The sequence below is a fragment of the Oncorhynchus masou genome, chromosome 33, assembly GCF_036934945.1.
Source record: "Oncorhynchus masou masou isolate Uvic2021 chromosome 33, UVic_Omas_1.1, whole genome shotgun sequence".
Classification (NCBI taxonomy): domain Eukaryota; kingdom Metazoa; phylum Chordata; class Actinopteri; order Salmoniformes; family Salmonidae; genus Oncorhynchus; species Oncorhynchus masou.
The window spans coordinates 19,365,154-19,380,783 of NC_088244.1; the positions used below are offsets into that span (position 1 = coordinate 19,365,154).

Sequence of the window (15,630 nt, forward strand, 5' to 3'; positions counted from 1 at the left end):
ATATTGAAACAATGTTGCAAATGTGCAGATACAGATAGCAAATGTTAGGCTAGAAGCATTTGGGGAATAATGTCTAGATGCTTTTTACAGTGGAGATCAAGTTAATGAATTGGCTGGCTGGGCTGATAGGACAGTGGCTGTGCAGGGATATCTCAGATGTAACAGAAAACAAGATTCACATTTTAAGTCATAGGCTGACCCGTGCTAAACAGGTTTTTTAGTATGGCTTAGAATGCGTCTCAACCAATCACAATGTTTGTTTTGACCAACCCTTTGTAGAATAACCAATTTACTACATGGTGACGTCCCCATGGAAAGCAGTAACTCCTGCCCATGCAAACCTGTTGATTAGAAAGGCCTGTGTAGATAGTTTCTGGTTGAAAAATACAATCAGGACATAACATGGATAACATTTTGTCACACTTTTACAATGTTAGTTTCATCATCTGTGACAACATTATATAAAACACAGGAAAAACAGAACTGTGACAGCACTGGTCATTAACGTCTATGGGACATCATGAAAATGACCTCTCACATGGTGTCTGAACCTTTCTGACACAATTATGTATCATAAAAATGTCTGCATCCGATATAGCAGACAGGTACTGTATCAAGGGTTGTTTAGGCTGTCTAGAGACTGCCTATTTTTCTATTTTAAATCTCTCATAGATAAAGAAGGTCAACAGTCACGGGGCAAAGCAAACAGTGACCAGTCTCATGACAGATCAACTGACAGAGGTTTGGATAAAATCATCCCCCTGACTAAAGCAGGTTTGCCAAGCATTTCCCAGCAAAAGAAAGAAACACATCACGATTAGGGGCTCTGTTAATTCTCTTTAAACCTCTCAGATTTTTCTCTCCTCTTCTCCTCTCTTTCACACTCTCCAGGTCCTCTTGCCACCCTCTCCCTTTCTCCCTCCTTCCCTAGTTGCCTAATTTTAAAGCTAGCTGACAAAGGGTCCTTTCAGTGTCCTCAGTCCCCATCACAATGCCAGCCTCAGTGCCCTGGATCCACCCGCTGTCAGCCTCAGTGCCCTGGATCCACTCGCTGTCAGCCTCAGTGCCCTGGATCCACCCGCTGTCAGCCTCAGTGCCCTGGATCCACCCGCTGTCAGCCTCAGTGCCCTGGATCCACCCGCTGTCAGCCTCAGTGCCCTGGATCCACCCGCTGTCCGCCTTCTGCCAGCTACCTCACCTCCCGGTGCCCATAAAGTGCCAGTGGAGGGGTGTCACTATCTCCTGCAAATAGTGAGATTTACACTCCAACCCCCTCCATCTAGCCAATTAGCCCTGGCCACCCACCATGCCACTGCACCAGTCCCTGTGTGTGTGTGTTCACAATGGAGTTGGCTCCTTCAGGCAGACAGAGCCACACACAAGGACACCAGTCGAGCACCAGTAACAGCACTGTTACTGAAGACTTGCTCCCAGTATTAATATGGCTCGAAAATCAGCTTCTCTGTATTCACAGAGAAAGAGCGATGTAAGTGGGGTAAGTACATAGGAATACGTGGATTCATGTGTTCATTAAGTGGGGTAAGTACATAGGAATACGTGGATTCATGTGTTCATTAAGTGGGGGCTGATTCTTGTGTTCAGGTTTTCATGTGTTTACTCAGAAGGGCCTCCTATTTTAGACCTCAATCACACAGCCTAAGTATAAAAACATGTGAGCTACATTTTGGAGAAGGACATCTAGTTTCCAGAAAGCCAATCTTAAGACTAATTTCAGTCCCAGAGCCAAGTAGCAACTGGCCTATATAACGGAGGAATCCGGGATCTGTCGAAAATCGGAAGTCCATGAGAAGTAAATGTCGTCTTAAGAACTTCTTTGCCCAAATCTCCGTAATAAACACTAGTCTTTAGCTGGCTCAAAGCAAAGTGTGGGGATTCATTAAGCTCTCAACAGACGTTTTTCCAAACAGACGGGGGGGGGTCAACCAGACGGGGTGTCAAACTCACTCAGAGACGGAGGTCTTCAGACCCCCTCCCCTCCGAGAACTGGAGTAATCGCTAAACTTGAGCAGCAAAACGCTGTCGCAGAGTTTAACCAAACCTGCTGAATCCCAACATGGAGGGATTTGAGGAGAGGGGTTAAACAAGGAAAGGTGAGAGAGAGAGGGGGAGACAAAGGGAGAGAGAAAGAATGAAAGAGAGAGCGACAAAATGGGACACCAAATTGAGAGACTGCATGCAGAATTCTGCAAAAACATCCTCCATGTACAACATAAAACACCAAGTAATTCATGCAGAGCAGAATTAGGACAATACCCGCTAATTATCAAAATCCAGAAAGACATTAAATTCTACAACCACCTAAAAGAAAGCGACTCCCAAACCTTCCATAACAAAGCCATCAACTATAGAGAGATGAACCTGGAGAAGACTCCCCTAAGCAAGTGGCCCTGGAACTCTGTTCACAAACACAAACAGACCCCATATAGCCCCAGGACAGCAACACAATTAGACCCAACCAAATCATGAGAAAACATGGAAAGAATTAACCAAAAAACTGAGCAAACTAGAATGCTATTTGGTCCTAAACAGAGAGTAAACAGTGGCAGAATACCTGACCACTGTGACTGACCCAAAATTAAGAAAAGCTTTGACCGTGTACAGACTCCGTGAGATTAGCCTTGCTATTGAGAAAGCCTGTCGACTCTTGAGAGCTAGCTCTGCCTATGTGCACACTGCCCACAAAATTAGGTGAAAACTGAGCTGCACTTCCTGAACCTCTGCCAAATGTATGACCATAATAGTGAAACATATTTTCCTCAGATTACACAGACCCACACAGAATTCGAAAACAAATCAAACTTTGAAAAACTCCTATACACAGTTGACATCAATCTCTTCGCCGCTGGCTCAACCTTGACACACCCACATGACACGCAGGCATATCCACGCATGTACGCACACACACACTCACTGTATACACATTCCTCGATAATTGGCTCTTATCTGTCCCTCCGCAGACAAGAGGGCAGGCGGATGGCAAGGCTGGCGCTCTCAAGCAAGGGAGGAATGCCAGATCTGATGTGAGAGGAGAGTGACGTCACTGACGCCAGGGCTGGATGATGGGCACGTGCTGCCAGTCTCAGGACCTAGTGCCTGTACCCTGCGTAATGAGTCCCAGTGCAGCAGAATAACTGCCTTAAGTTTCACCCATTACTAAAGCAACAAGTAACCTGTAACCACAGTAGATGTACTATAGCCAATGTCTGATATATAAAGTTATACTCAAGTATGATCTCCTTTCACCAGCAGCGGTTGTTAACCTTTCCCTCCATCACACGCCAGCAGAGCACACGCCAGCAGAGCACACGCCAGCAGAGCACACGCCAGCAGAGCACACGCCAGCAGAGCATTCCCTGCTCTCTCCCTGTGTCATTTCAGGCCTGCCCAGATCCCCAGGGTTGCAGTGTCAGGACCACATCAATACAACAGCCATGATGGCGCCATGATGGCGCTAGTTAAATCAGCTGAAACCATCAGGATGTGATTAGTCCTGCCTGGACACGCCAAGCGGAGTTCTATCAGTAGCAATGCAGTCACGCAAGTATGAAACTGTGGTGTAGTAGCCACAGTAAACAGTATCTGGATGTATAGCAAATATATATGGGTGTGTACATTGTGCAAGTGAGGGCAGGTTTGATTAATTGGGAACACTTCAATGCTAGTATGGGTATGTGTATCTGCTGCTACAATGTATTATACTTATCCTGCTGCTCACTCACTAACCCTGATTACACAACAGCTACCAGTATCCCTCTAATTTATCACTACTGATAATGATCAGGGCCTCAAATTACATTTTTGTTACTCCAGCCACTGTGGCAGGTAGATTTAAAAATGTACCAGCCAATCAGATTTTTTACCAGCCAAAATATATTTTCCCGTGGTAATGTGGCTCCACTCATGTTTGTGCCTGTGAGACTGAGTCTGACTAGTAGAAGCGTTGTCTTCTCTTCCCTAGCGGTTGAATCTCAAACATTGACAAACAACCTAGCTTGTGAACAAAACAATGTAACCTACTAACAATAAGTAAATTAGACCAACTTGTATGCCTGTGCACAGTGTTCTCTAAAATGAACCGACTAACAATGTAACCTACTAACAATAAGTAAATTAGACCAACTTTTATGCCTGTGCACAGCGTTTCTAAAAATAAATCTTTCACTCAGCTCTTCTGTTGCCTTCAGCCCCCAACCAGGCAGTGTTGCAGCGCAAGGTGGGATAGGCTATATAGGATTCCCTTTGACTTTGTGCGATTATTTCACCAGCTATGAAAAGAAAATAACATAAATACTTTGAAAACAGCTACTGCAGTATTTAATGTACTATACATGTGACTCGTTTCAGGAAACTAGGCGTATGTCATATGTCGCTACTTCACAGGAAAGGCATTTCAACGTAAACATTTATTTTTGGGCAGAAATACCTTCTGGAACATGTGAAATTTCATGTGCCTTAATAACGAACTTGTATACCGTTGTTAAATTACAAGCCTTGTTGGTTTATCCATGTAAAAAGACAGGAACCTTCCCACGAGCCATGATTGGCTGAGATAGATGGGCAGAAATGCCGGGAGATGAGTTTGGATTGGTCTGCCATGTAGCACGCTTCTGTCTATAACTTGAGCGGGTCAGTATGTGTTGACAGTCCTCATACTACAGCTATGAGAATGTTTGTATTGGTAGTAGTATGAGTTGGCATTATGCCCCAGCTAGCACAGTGGATCTGAGCCGATTCCGGCTGAGAGTCAGACTCGGCCGACGTCATGTGGGCGTCTGGGCCGCCTCCGGCAGTATTACTTATGGTAGGATGTGGGGATTGAGCTCGGGCCGATTCCGGTGTGAGTCAGACTCGGCAGTATTACTTATGGCTAGGATGTGGGGATTGAGCTCGGGCTGATTCCGGTGTGAGTCAGACTCGGCAGTATTACTTATGGCTAGGATGTGGGGATTGAGCTCGGGCTGATTCCGGTGTGAGTCAGACTCGGCAGTATTACTTATGGCTAGGATGTGGGGATTGAGCTCGGGCCGATTCCGGTGTGAGTCAGACTCTGCAGTATTACTTATGGCTAGGTGGGGATTGAGCTCGGGCTGATTCCGGTGTGAGTCAGAGGATGGCTAGGATGTGGGGATTGAGCTCGGGCTGATTCCGGTGTGAGTCAGACTCGGCAGTATTACTTATGGCTAGGATGTGGGGATTGAGCTCGGGCTGATTCCGGTGTGAGTCAGACTCGGCAGTATTACTTATGGCTAGGATGTGGGGATTGAGCTCGGGCTGATTCCGGTGTGAGTCAGACTCGGCTTATGGTAGGATGTGGGGTATTATTCCGGTGTTATGGCTAGGATGTGGGGATTGAGCTCGGGCTGATTCCGGTGTGAGTCAGACTCGGCAGTATTACTTATGGCTAGGATGTGGGGATTGAGCTCGGGCTGATTCCGTGTGTGAGTCTAGGATGTGGGGATTGAGCTCGGGCTGATTCCGGTGTGAGACTCGGCAGTATTACTTATGGCTAGGATGTGGGGATTGAGCTCGGGCTGATTCCGGTGTGAGTTGCAGTATTACTTATGGCTAGGATGTGGGGATTGAGCTCGGCGGTGTGAGTCAGCTGATTCCGGTGTGAGTCAGACTCGGCAGTATTACTTATGGCTAGGATGTGGGGATTGAGCTCGGGCTGATTCCGGTGTGAGTTGCAGTATTACTTATGGCTAGGATGTGGGGATTGAGGCTGATTCCGGTGTGAGTCAGACTCGGCAGTATTACTTATGGCTAGGATGTGGGGATTGAGCTCGGGCTGATTCCGGTGTGAGTCAGACTCGGCAGTATTACTTATGGCTAGGATGTGGGGATTGAGCTCGGGCTGATTCCGGTGTGAGTCAGACTCGGCAGTATTACTTATGGTAGGATGTGGGGATTGAGCTCTGGCTGATTCCGGTGTGAGTCAGACTCGGCAGTATTACTTATGGCTAGGATGTGGGGATTGAGCTCGGGCTGATTCCGGTGTGAGTCAGACTCGGCAGTATTACTTATGGCTAGGATGTGGGGATTGAGCTCGGGCTGATTCCGGTGTGAGTCAGACAGTATTACTTATGGCTAGGTGGGGATTACGGGCTGATTGGCTAGGATGTGGGGATTGAGCTCGGGCTGATTCCGGTGTGAGTCATCTGGCCCAAATGTATTACTTGGGTCTCGGGAAGATTCCGGGGAGAGTTATCTGGCTCAAATATATTACTCAGGTCTCAAGCCGATTGGGGCTACTCTCTGATTTCATGGACTGCTTTTTATAATTAGCATTTCAATATTTATTTTTCTATATTTTCTCAGCGTTTCTGTGAACAAAAAATACAATCAACATTTAAATTAAATTCTTTAAGAGTCATGTGTAGTATTTTGATACTTTGTGCAAGGCAATTGATAAACATTAAAAACTTTGTGGATGGAGCCTCCCGAGTGGCGCAGCGGTCTAAGACACTGCATGTTGCTCCAGATGCTGGTTCGAGACCCGTGCCAGCCGCGCCCCGGAGACCCATGAGGCGACGCACATGGGTTAGAGGAGGGTTTGGCCGGCCAGGACGTCCTTGTCCCATCATGCTGTAGAGACTCCTGTGGCGGGCCAGGCGCATGCACGCTGACACGATCACCAGGTGTACAATGTTTTTTTCCGGATGGGTATAATTTGTATGTATAAAATGTATAATAGTCATATTTAAAATGACTAAATCTGGTCATTTGTATACATTTATTTACATTTGCATCGGGCTGCTTCTGGGGGGATTCTGGTAAGATGCCGGTCAAAGTCGGCTGAATTCAGGTAGACGGAACCGGTCCGATGTACGTGGGCCGATTCTGGGCAGTCATTCAGTACTTAGGCCGAGTCCGACACCCGATTCCAGGCCGATTCAATCAGTTCTGGCCCCCTGGAAGAGGGCCACTTCTGGGCTCATTCCTCATTGCTATCTGGGACTGGTTCATTGTTTAGCTAGCTAGCTTTCACCTGGATTCACCTGATCAGTCTATGTCATGTAAAGAGCAGGTGTTCATAATGTTTTGTACACTGAGTGTATATTCTTGTGTATTTATTTTTTTCCGATGTGCATTTGTTTTATATGACAATAGAAATGCATTGTTGAGGAAGAAATTGAGGTTGACGAGCTTGCAAGCAAGCATTTAACTGTACTGTTTACACTTGCTGTATCCTGTGCACATGACAAATTAACTCTGATTTTATTTGTGAAGGTGAAAGAGTGTGTGTGTGCCAGTGATTGTGCAAGTGTAATTTTGATTGCATTCATGCACAGGTTGTCAGGATCTGATCTCATATAACCAGTCTATACCTATTATCAAATCCAATCACGAATGGTCCAACAAACTAATCCAGTCATGGTCAGTGATGATTAACTAACATCTAGATCCAATCAAGTTATGATTTCATATACTGCGTTTAGACAGGCAGTGCAATTCTGATCTTTTTTTCACTAATTGGTCTTTTGACCAAACAGATCAGATGTGATTGGTCAAAAGACCAATAAGTGGAAAAAGATAAGAATTGGGCTGCCAGTATGAACGCAGGCAATGTGTCTTTTGTGCATCTAGGCTACACCCGTCCAGATATCAGGACGCATTTTAATACCAGGTGCAGATGTGGTATATTAGACTGTATGCAAACTTGTATCTACAGTAGAATGTGGCAACTGAATCTATTTTTTCTCCCTCTTCTTCTCGTCTCACCTCTCTCATCTCCTGGGTGATGGAGGCCAGGCGTTCGTTCTCTGACTGGGTGTTGGTGAGGACATTACGGGCCTGGCGGAGCTCCGTCTGCAGCTCCAGGACCCGCTGCTCGTAATAGGCCTCCTTACACACCGCCTCCTGGATCAGAGACTCCTCCCTGCTCTCCCCGTCGGCAGCCACCTTCTTATGGTTTGAGTGGACTTGTCCAAACGCCTGGAGAGAGAGAGAGAGAGGGTTTGGTGAATGAGATATTTTTCCCATTTGGAATTTCTGCCATTTTGAAATGAGCCTACTTTTACAGCTGAAGTTCAGCTGGGGACAGAACAGAGAAGTGTTGCACCAATAACCCTGCCTCCTAAAATAGTCTACCCTGGAGAGAGAACCACCCAGTCACAGCAGTTTCCATCTGGATGCTGTCATCCCCCTGCCCCGCCTCTATCCCTCCATCATTCATCTCTCCTGCCCGTACCGACCTCACTGCTCTCCCTCCCCCTTCCTCCCCGCTGCACATGCTCAATAGAGACTTGGAAGAAGGCAGTTCTAATAAAACAGAAGATTTAGGCTGTAGGAAACCTCCTGGACAAATATCCCCATCCCTCTCTGATTATAGAATTTAGTCTAATGCTCTTAAGGTCATTTAGGAGTACAGGCAGATCAAATGAGGAAATCATCCAAATCCCCCAGATTGAAAGTAGCAGATGGAGTTTAGAAAGGGAAGATGACTACTACCTCAGGGAGGCTGGAGTGTTAGCAGGTTGGCCATTATTAGGATGACTCATGTACTGGAGGTAGCTCTTCAGGGTAGTCACTTGCTGGCATAGCCACAAAGTCAAAAAATCAGATTTTAAACCTAAAACTAACCTTAACCCTAACCACACTGCTAACCTTACATTTTTGTTTTCATGATTTTTTACGATATATAATTTTGACTTTGTACATGGGCCATCTAGTGGAACTCCTTCAGCTCTGCCTCCAGGACAAGATTAATCTCAATAAACGTCAACCAGCGGGGTGCAGAGTGTGACAGTGTGAGACGGCTTGTATTCACTAGTCTGTTTTGTTTCACTGATTCTATTGGTCTTTAGTGGCTTGGGGTGGGTGACGGAGTGTTTATTCACTATTAATGGTTTGCTGCTCTCTGGACTTTGGCCTTCATTTCTTAATGGACCACGAGGCAGCCCTTTTACAGTGCCTGTTCAGAAATGTCCAGCCACACAGAGAGACTCTCACTCCCTGTGTCTCTCTCTCTCACTCCCTGTGTCTCTCTCTCCCTCCCTGTGTCTCTCTCTCTCTCGCTCCATGTGTCTCTCCCTCTCGCTCCCTGTGTCTGTGTCTCTCTCTCTCACTCCCTGTGTCTCTCTCTCTAGCTCCCTGTCTCCCTCTCTCTCTAGCTCCCTGTGTCTCTCTCTCTCTCTCTAGCTCCCTGTGTCTCTCTCTCTCGCTCCCTGTGTCTCTCTCTCTCGCTCCCTGTGTCTCTCTCTCTCGCTCCCTGTGTCTCTCTCTCTCTCTCTCTCTAGCTCCCTGTGTCTCTCTCTCTCGCTCCCTGTCTCTCTCTCCTTCCCTGTGTCTCTCTCTCTCTCGTTCCCTGCGTCTCTCTCTCGCTCCCTTCGTCTCTCTCTCTCTCTCTCGCTCCTTGCGTCTCTCTCTAGCTACCTGTGTCTCTCTCTTTTTAGCTCCCTGTGTCTCTCTCTCTAGCTCCCTGTGTCTCTCTCTCTAGCTCCCTGTGTCTCTCTCTCTAGCTCCCTGTGTCTCTCTCTCTAGCTCCCTGTGTCTCTCTCTCTTTCGCTCCCTGTGTATCTCTCTCTAGCTCCCTGTGTCTCTCTCTCTTTCGCTCCCTGTGTATCTCTCTCTCTCGTTCCCTGCGTATCTCTCTCTCTCGTTCCCTGCGTCTCTCTCTCGCTCCCTGCGTCTCTCTCTCGCTCCCTTCGTCTCTCTCTCTCGCTCCCTGCGTGTCTCTCTCTCGCTCCCTGCGTGTCTCTCTCTCGCTGTCTGTGTCTCTCTCTCTCTCGCTCCCTGTGTCTGTGTCTCTCTCTCTCGCTCCCTGTGTCTGTGTCTCTCTCTCTCGCTCCCTGTGTCTGTGTCTCTCTCTCTCGCTCCCTGTGTCTGTGTCTCTCTCTCTCTCGCTCCCTGTGTCTCTCTCTCTCTCTCGCTCCCTGTGTCTCTCTCTCTCCCTGTGTCTCTCTCTCCCTCTAGCTACCTGTGTCTCTCTCTCTCTCTAGCTCCCTGTGTCTCTCTCTAGCTCCCTGTGTCTCTCTCTCTCTCTCTCGTTCCCTGTGTCTCTCTCTCTCTCGTTCCCTGTGTCTCTCTCTCTCTCTCGTTCCCTGTGTCTCTCTCTCTTCGTTCCCTGTGTCTCTCTCTCTCTCGTTCCGTGTCTCTCTCCCTCTCTCGTTCCCTGTGTCTCTCTCTCACTCGTTCCCTGTGTCTCTCTTTCTCTCGCTCCCTGTGTCTCTCTCTCGCTCCCTGTGTCTCCCTCTCTCTCTCGCTCCTGTGTCTCTCTCTCTCTCTCTAGCTCCCTGTGTCTCTCTCCCTCTCTAGCTCCCTGTGTCTCTCTCTCTCTCCCTGTGTCTCTCTCTCGCTCCCCGTGTCTCTCTCTCTCTCGTTCCCCGTGTCTCTCTCTCTCTCTCGTTCCCCGTGTCTCTCTCTCTCTCTCTCGTTCCGTGTCTCTCTCTCTCTCTCTAGCTCCCTGTGTCTCTCTCTCTCTCGTTCCCTGTGTCTCTCTCTCTCTCGTTCCCTGTGTCTCTCTCCCTCTAGTTCCCTGTGTCTCTCTCTCTCTCGTTCCCTGTGTCTCTCTCTCTCTCGTTCCCTGTGTCTCTCTCTCTCTCTCGTTCCCTGTGTCTCTCTCTCTCTCGTTCCCTGTGTCTCTCTCTCTCGTTCCCTGTGTCTCTCTCTCTCTCGTTCCCTGTGTCTCTCTCTCTCTCGCTCCCTGTGTCTCTCTCTCTCTCGCTCCCTGTGTCTCTCTCTCTCTCGCTCCCTGTGTCTCTCTTTCTCTCGCTCCCTGTGTCTCTCTCTCTCTCGCTCCCTGTGTCTCTCTCTCTCTCGCTCCCTGGGTCTCCCTCTCGCTCCCTGGGTCTCCCTCTCGCTCCCTGGGTCTCTCTCTCGCTCCCTGTGTCTCCCTCTCTCTCTCGCTCCTGTGTCTCTCTCTCTCTCTCTAGCTCCCTGTGTCTCTCTCCCTCTCTAGCTCCCTGTGTCTCTCTCTCTCTCCCTGTGTCTCTCTCTCGCTCCCCGTGTCTCTCTCTCTCTCGTTCCCCGTGTCTCTCTCTCTCTCTCGTTCCCCGTGTCTCTCTCTCTCTCTCTCGTTCCGTGTCTCTCTCTCTCTCTCTCTAGCTCCCTGTGTCTCTCTCTCTCTCGTTCCCTGTGTCTCTCTCTCTCTCGTTCCCTGTGTCTCTCTCCCTCTAGTTCCCTGTGTCTCTCTCTCTCTCGTTCCCTGTGTCTCTCTCTCTCGTTCCCTGTGTCTCTCTCTCTCTCGTTCCCTGTGTCTCTCTCTCTCTCGTTCCCTGTGTCTCTCTCTCTCTCGTTCCCTGTGTCTCTCTCTCTCTCGTTCCCTGTGTCTCTCTCTCTCTCGCTCCCTGTGTCTCTCTCTCTCTCGCTCCCTGTGTCTCTCTCTCTCTCGCTCCCTGTGTCTCTCTTTCTCTCGCTCCCTGTGTCTCTCTCTCTCTCGCTCCCTGTGTCTCTCTCTCTCTCGCTCCCTGGGTCTCCCTCTCGCTCCCTGGGTCTCCCTCTCGCTCCCTGGGTCTCTCTCTCGCTCCCTGGGACTCTCTCTCGCTCCCTGTGTCTCTCTCTCTCTCTCTCTCTCTAGCTCCCTGTGTCTCTCTCTCCCTCTCTAGCTCCCCGTGTCTCTGTCTCTCGCTCCCCGTGTCTCTCTCTCTCTCATTCCCCGTGTCTCTCTCTCTCTCTCTCTCTCCCCGTGTCTCTCTCTCTCTCTCGTTCCCGTGTCTCTCTCTCTCTCTCGTTCCCCGTGTCTCTCTCTCTCTCGTTCCCCGTGTCTCTCTCTCTCTCTCGTTCCCCGTGTCTCTCTCTCTCTCTCGTTCCCCGTGTCTCTCTCTCTCTCTCGTTCCCCGTGTCTCTCTCTCTCTCTCGTTCCCCGTGTCTCTCTCTCTCTCTCTCGTTCCCCGTGTCTCTCTCTCTCTCGTTCCCGTGTCTCTCTCTCTCGTTCCCCGTGTCTCTCTCTCTCTCGCTCCCCGTGTCTCTCTTTCTCTAGCTCCCCGTGTCTCTCTTTCTCTAGCTCCCCGTGTCTCTCTCTCCCTCTCTAGCTCCCCGTGTCTCTCTCTCTCTCGTTCCCCGTGTCTCTCTCTCTCTCGTTCCCCGTGTCTCTCTCTCTCTCTCGTTCCCCGTGTCTCTCTCTCTCTCTCGTTCCCCGTGTCTCTCTCTCTCTCTCGTTCCCCGTGTCTCTCTCTCTCTCGTTCCCCGTGTCTCTCTCTCGCTCCCTGGGTCTCTCTCTCGCTCCCTGGGACTCTCTCTTGCTCCCTGTGTCTCTCTCTCTCTCTCTCTCTAGCTCCCTGTGTCTCTCTCTCCCTCTCTAGCTCCCCGTGTCTCTGTCTCTCGCTCCCCGTGTCTCTCTCTCTCTCGTTCCCCGTGTCTCTCTCTCTCTCTCTAGCTCCCTGTGTCTCTCTCGCTCTCTCTCCGTGTCTCTCTCTCTCTCTCTCCCCGTGTCTCTCTCTCTCTCCCCGTGTCTCTCTCTCTCTCGTTCCCCGTGTCTCTCTCTCTCTCTCGTTCCCCGTGTCTCTCTCTCTCTCGTTCCCCGTGTCTCTCTCTCGCTCCCTGGGTCTCTCTCTCGCTCCCTGGGACTCTCTCTTGCTCCCTGTGTCTCTCTCTCTCTCTCTCTCTAGCTCCCTGTGTCTCTCTCTCCCTCTCTAGCTCCCCGTGTCTCTGTCTCTCGCTCCCCGTGTCTCTCTCTCTCTCGTTCCCCGTGTCTCTCTCTCTCTCTCTAGCTCCCTGTGTCTCTCTCGCTCTCTCTCCGTGTCTCTCTCTCTCTCTCTCCGTGTCTCTCTCTCTCTCCCCGTGTCTCTCTCTCTCTCGTTCCCCGTGTCTCTCTCTCTCTCTCGTTCCCCGTGTCTCTCTCTCTCTCTCGTTCCCCGTGTCTCTCTCTCTCTCTCGTTCCCCGTGTCTCTCTCTCTCTCTCGTTCCCCGTGTCTCTCTCTCTCGCTCCCCGTGTCTCTCTCTCTCTCGCTCCCCGTGTCTCTCTTTCTCTAGCTCCCCGTGTCTCTCTCTCCCTCTCTAGCTCCCCGTGTCTCTCTCTCTCTCGTTCCCCGTGTCTCTCTCTCCCTCTCTAGCTCCCCGTGTCTCTCTCTCTCTCGTTCCCCGTGTCTCTCTCTCTCTCGTTCCCCGTGTCTCTCTCTCTCTCTCGTTCCCCGTGTCTCTCTCTCTCTCTCGTTCCCCGTGTCTCTCTCTCTCTCGCTCCCCGTGTCTCTCTCTCTCTCTCTCGTTCCCCGTGTCTCTCTCTCTCTCTCTCGTTCCCCGTGTCTCTCTCTCTCTCTCGTTCCCCGTGTCTCTCTCTCTCTCTCGTTCCCCGTGTCTCTCTCTCTCTCTCGTTCCCCGTGTCTCTCTCTCTCGTTCCCCGTGTCTCTCTCTCTCGTTCCCCGTGTCTCTCTCTCTCGTTCCCCGTGTCTCTCTCTCTCGTTCCCCGTGTCTCTCTCTCTCGTTCCCCGTGTCTCTCTCTCTCGTTCCGTGTCTCTCTCTCTCGTTCCGTGTCTCTCTCTCTCGTTCCGTGTCTCTCTCTCGTTCCGTGTCTCTCTCTCGTTCCGTGTCTCTCTCTCGTTCCGTGTCTCTCTCTCGTTCCGTGTCTCTCTCTCGTTCCGTGTCTCTCTCTCGTTCCGTGTCTCTCTCTCGTTCCGTGTCTCTCTCTCGTTCCGTGTCTCTCTCTCGTTCCGGGTCTCTCTCTCTCTCGCTCCACTGTGTCTCTCTCTCTCTCGTTCCCCGTGTCTCTCTCTCTCTCGTTCCCCGTGTCTCTCTCTCTCTCGCTCCCCGTCTCTCTCTCTCTCGCTCCCCGTGTCTCTCTCTCTCTCTCGCTCCCCGTGTCTCTCTCTCTCTCGCTCCCCGTGTCTCTCTCTCTCTCGCTCCCCGTGTCTCTCTCTCTTTCTCTAGCTCCCCGTGTCTCTCTCTCCCTCTCTAGCTCCCCGTGTCTCTCTCTCCCTCTCTAGCTCCCCGTGTCTCTCTCTCCCTCTCTAGCTCCCCGTGTCTCTCTCTCCCTCTCTAGCTCCCCGTGTCTCTCTCTCTCTCTCGTTCCCCGTGTCTCTCTCTCTCTCTCGTTCCCCGTGTCTCTCTCTCTCTCTCGTTCCCCGTGTCTCTCTCTCTCTCTCTCGTTCCCCGTGTCTCTCTCTCGTTCCCCGTGTCTCTCTCTCGTTCCCCGTGTCTCTCTCTCGTTCCCCGTGTCTCTCTCTCGTTCCCCGTGTCTCTCTCTCGTTCCCCGTGTCTCTCTCTCGTTCCCCGTGTCTCTCTCTCGTTCCCCGTCTCTCTCTCGTTCCGTGTCTCTCTCTCGTTCCGTGTCTCTCTCTCGTTCCGTGTCTCTCTCTCGTTCCGTGTCTCTCTCTCGTTCCGTGTCTCTCTCTCGTTCTGTGTCTCTCTCTCGTTCCGTGTCTCTCTCTCGTTCCGTGTGTCTCTCTCGTTCCGTGTGTCTCTCTCGTTCCCTGTGTCTCTCTCGTTCCCTGTGTCTCTCTCGTTCCCTGTGTCTCTCTCGTTCCCTGTGTCTCTCTCGTTCCCTGTGTCTCTCTCGTTCCCTGTGTCTCTCTCTCTCTCGCTCCACTGTGTGTCTCTCTCTCTCGCTCCACTGTGTCTCTCGCTCCACTGTGTCTCTCGCTCCCTGTGTCTGTCTCTCTCTCTCTCGTTCCCTGTGTCTCTCTTTCTCTCGCTCCCTGTCTCTCTCACTCCCTGTGTCTCTCTCTCGCTCCCTGTGTCTCTCTCTCTCTAGCTCCCCGTGTCTCTCTCTCTCTCTCGTTCCCCGTGTCTCTCTCTCTCTCTCGTTCCCCGTGTCTCTCTCTCGCTCTCGTTCCCCGTGTCTCTCTCTCGCTCTCGTTCCCCGTGTCTCTCTCTCTCTCTCGTTCCCCGTGTCTCTCTCTCATTCGCTGTGTCTCTCTCTCATTCCCTGTCTCTCTCTCTCATTCCTTGTCTCTCTCTCTCATTCCCTGTCTCTCTCTCTCTCTCTCGCTCTCTCTCATTCCCTGTGTCTCTCTCTCTCTCATTCCCTGTCTCTCTCTCTCTCATTCCCTGTGTCTCTCTCTCTCTCTCTCTCTCTCATTCCCTGTCTCTCTCTCTCTCTCTCTCTCTCTCTCATTCCCTGTGTCTCTCTCTCTCTCATTCCCTGTCTCTCTCTCTCTCTCTCTCATTCCCTGTGTGTGTCTCTCTCTCTCATTCCCTGTGTCTCTCTCTCTCTCTCTCTCACATTCCACTCTACAGTACACACATTCTACACATCCACTCTACATTATACATTCACTCTACAGTACACACACTCTACAGTACACACACTCTCCACTACACACACTCTCCACTACACACACTCTCCACTACACACACTCTCCACTACACTCACTCTCCACTACACTCACTCTCCACTACACTCACTCTCCACTACACTCACTCTCCACTACACTCACTCTCCACTACACTCACTCTCCACTACACTCACTCTACACACACTACACATTCAATCTACATTACACACACACTACACATTCACACCACAGTACACATTCACACCACAGTACACATTCACACCACAGTACACATTCACACCACAGTACACATTCACACCACAGTACACATTCACACCACAGTACACATTCACACCACAGTACACATTCACACCACAGTACACATTCACACCACAGTACACATTCACACCACAGTACACATTCACTCTACAGTACACATTCACTCTACAGTACACATTCA

At 50.4% G+C, this 15,630-nt stretch overlaps 1 protein-coding gene across 1 annotated transcript in view; it reads right to left on the reverse strand.

Moving 5' to 3' along the window:
- Positions 1-15,630, reverse strand: part of LOC135527971 (protein bicaudal D homolog 2-like) — an 89,734-nt gene that overhangs the window by 42,105 nt on the left and 31,999 nt on the right. The window contains exon 2 of the mRNA XM_064956680.1: positions 7,744-7,956. Within this exon, the coding sequence (XP_064812752.1) occupies positions 7,744-7,956 (213 nt within the window). The remainder of the gene's footprint in view (positions 1-7,743; positions 7,957-15,630) is intronic.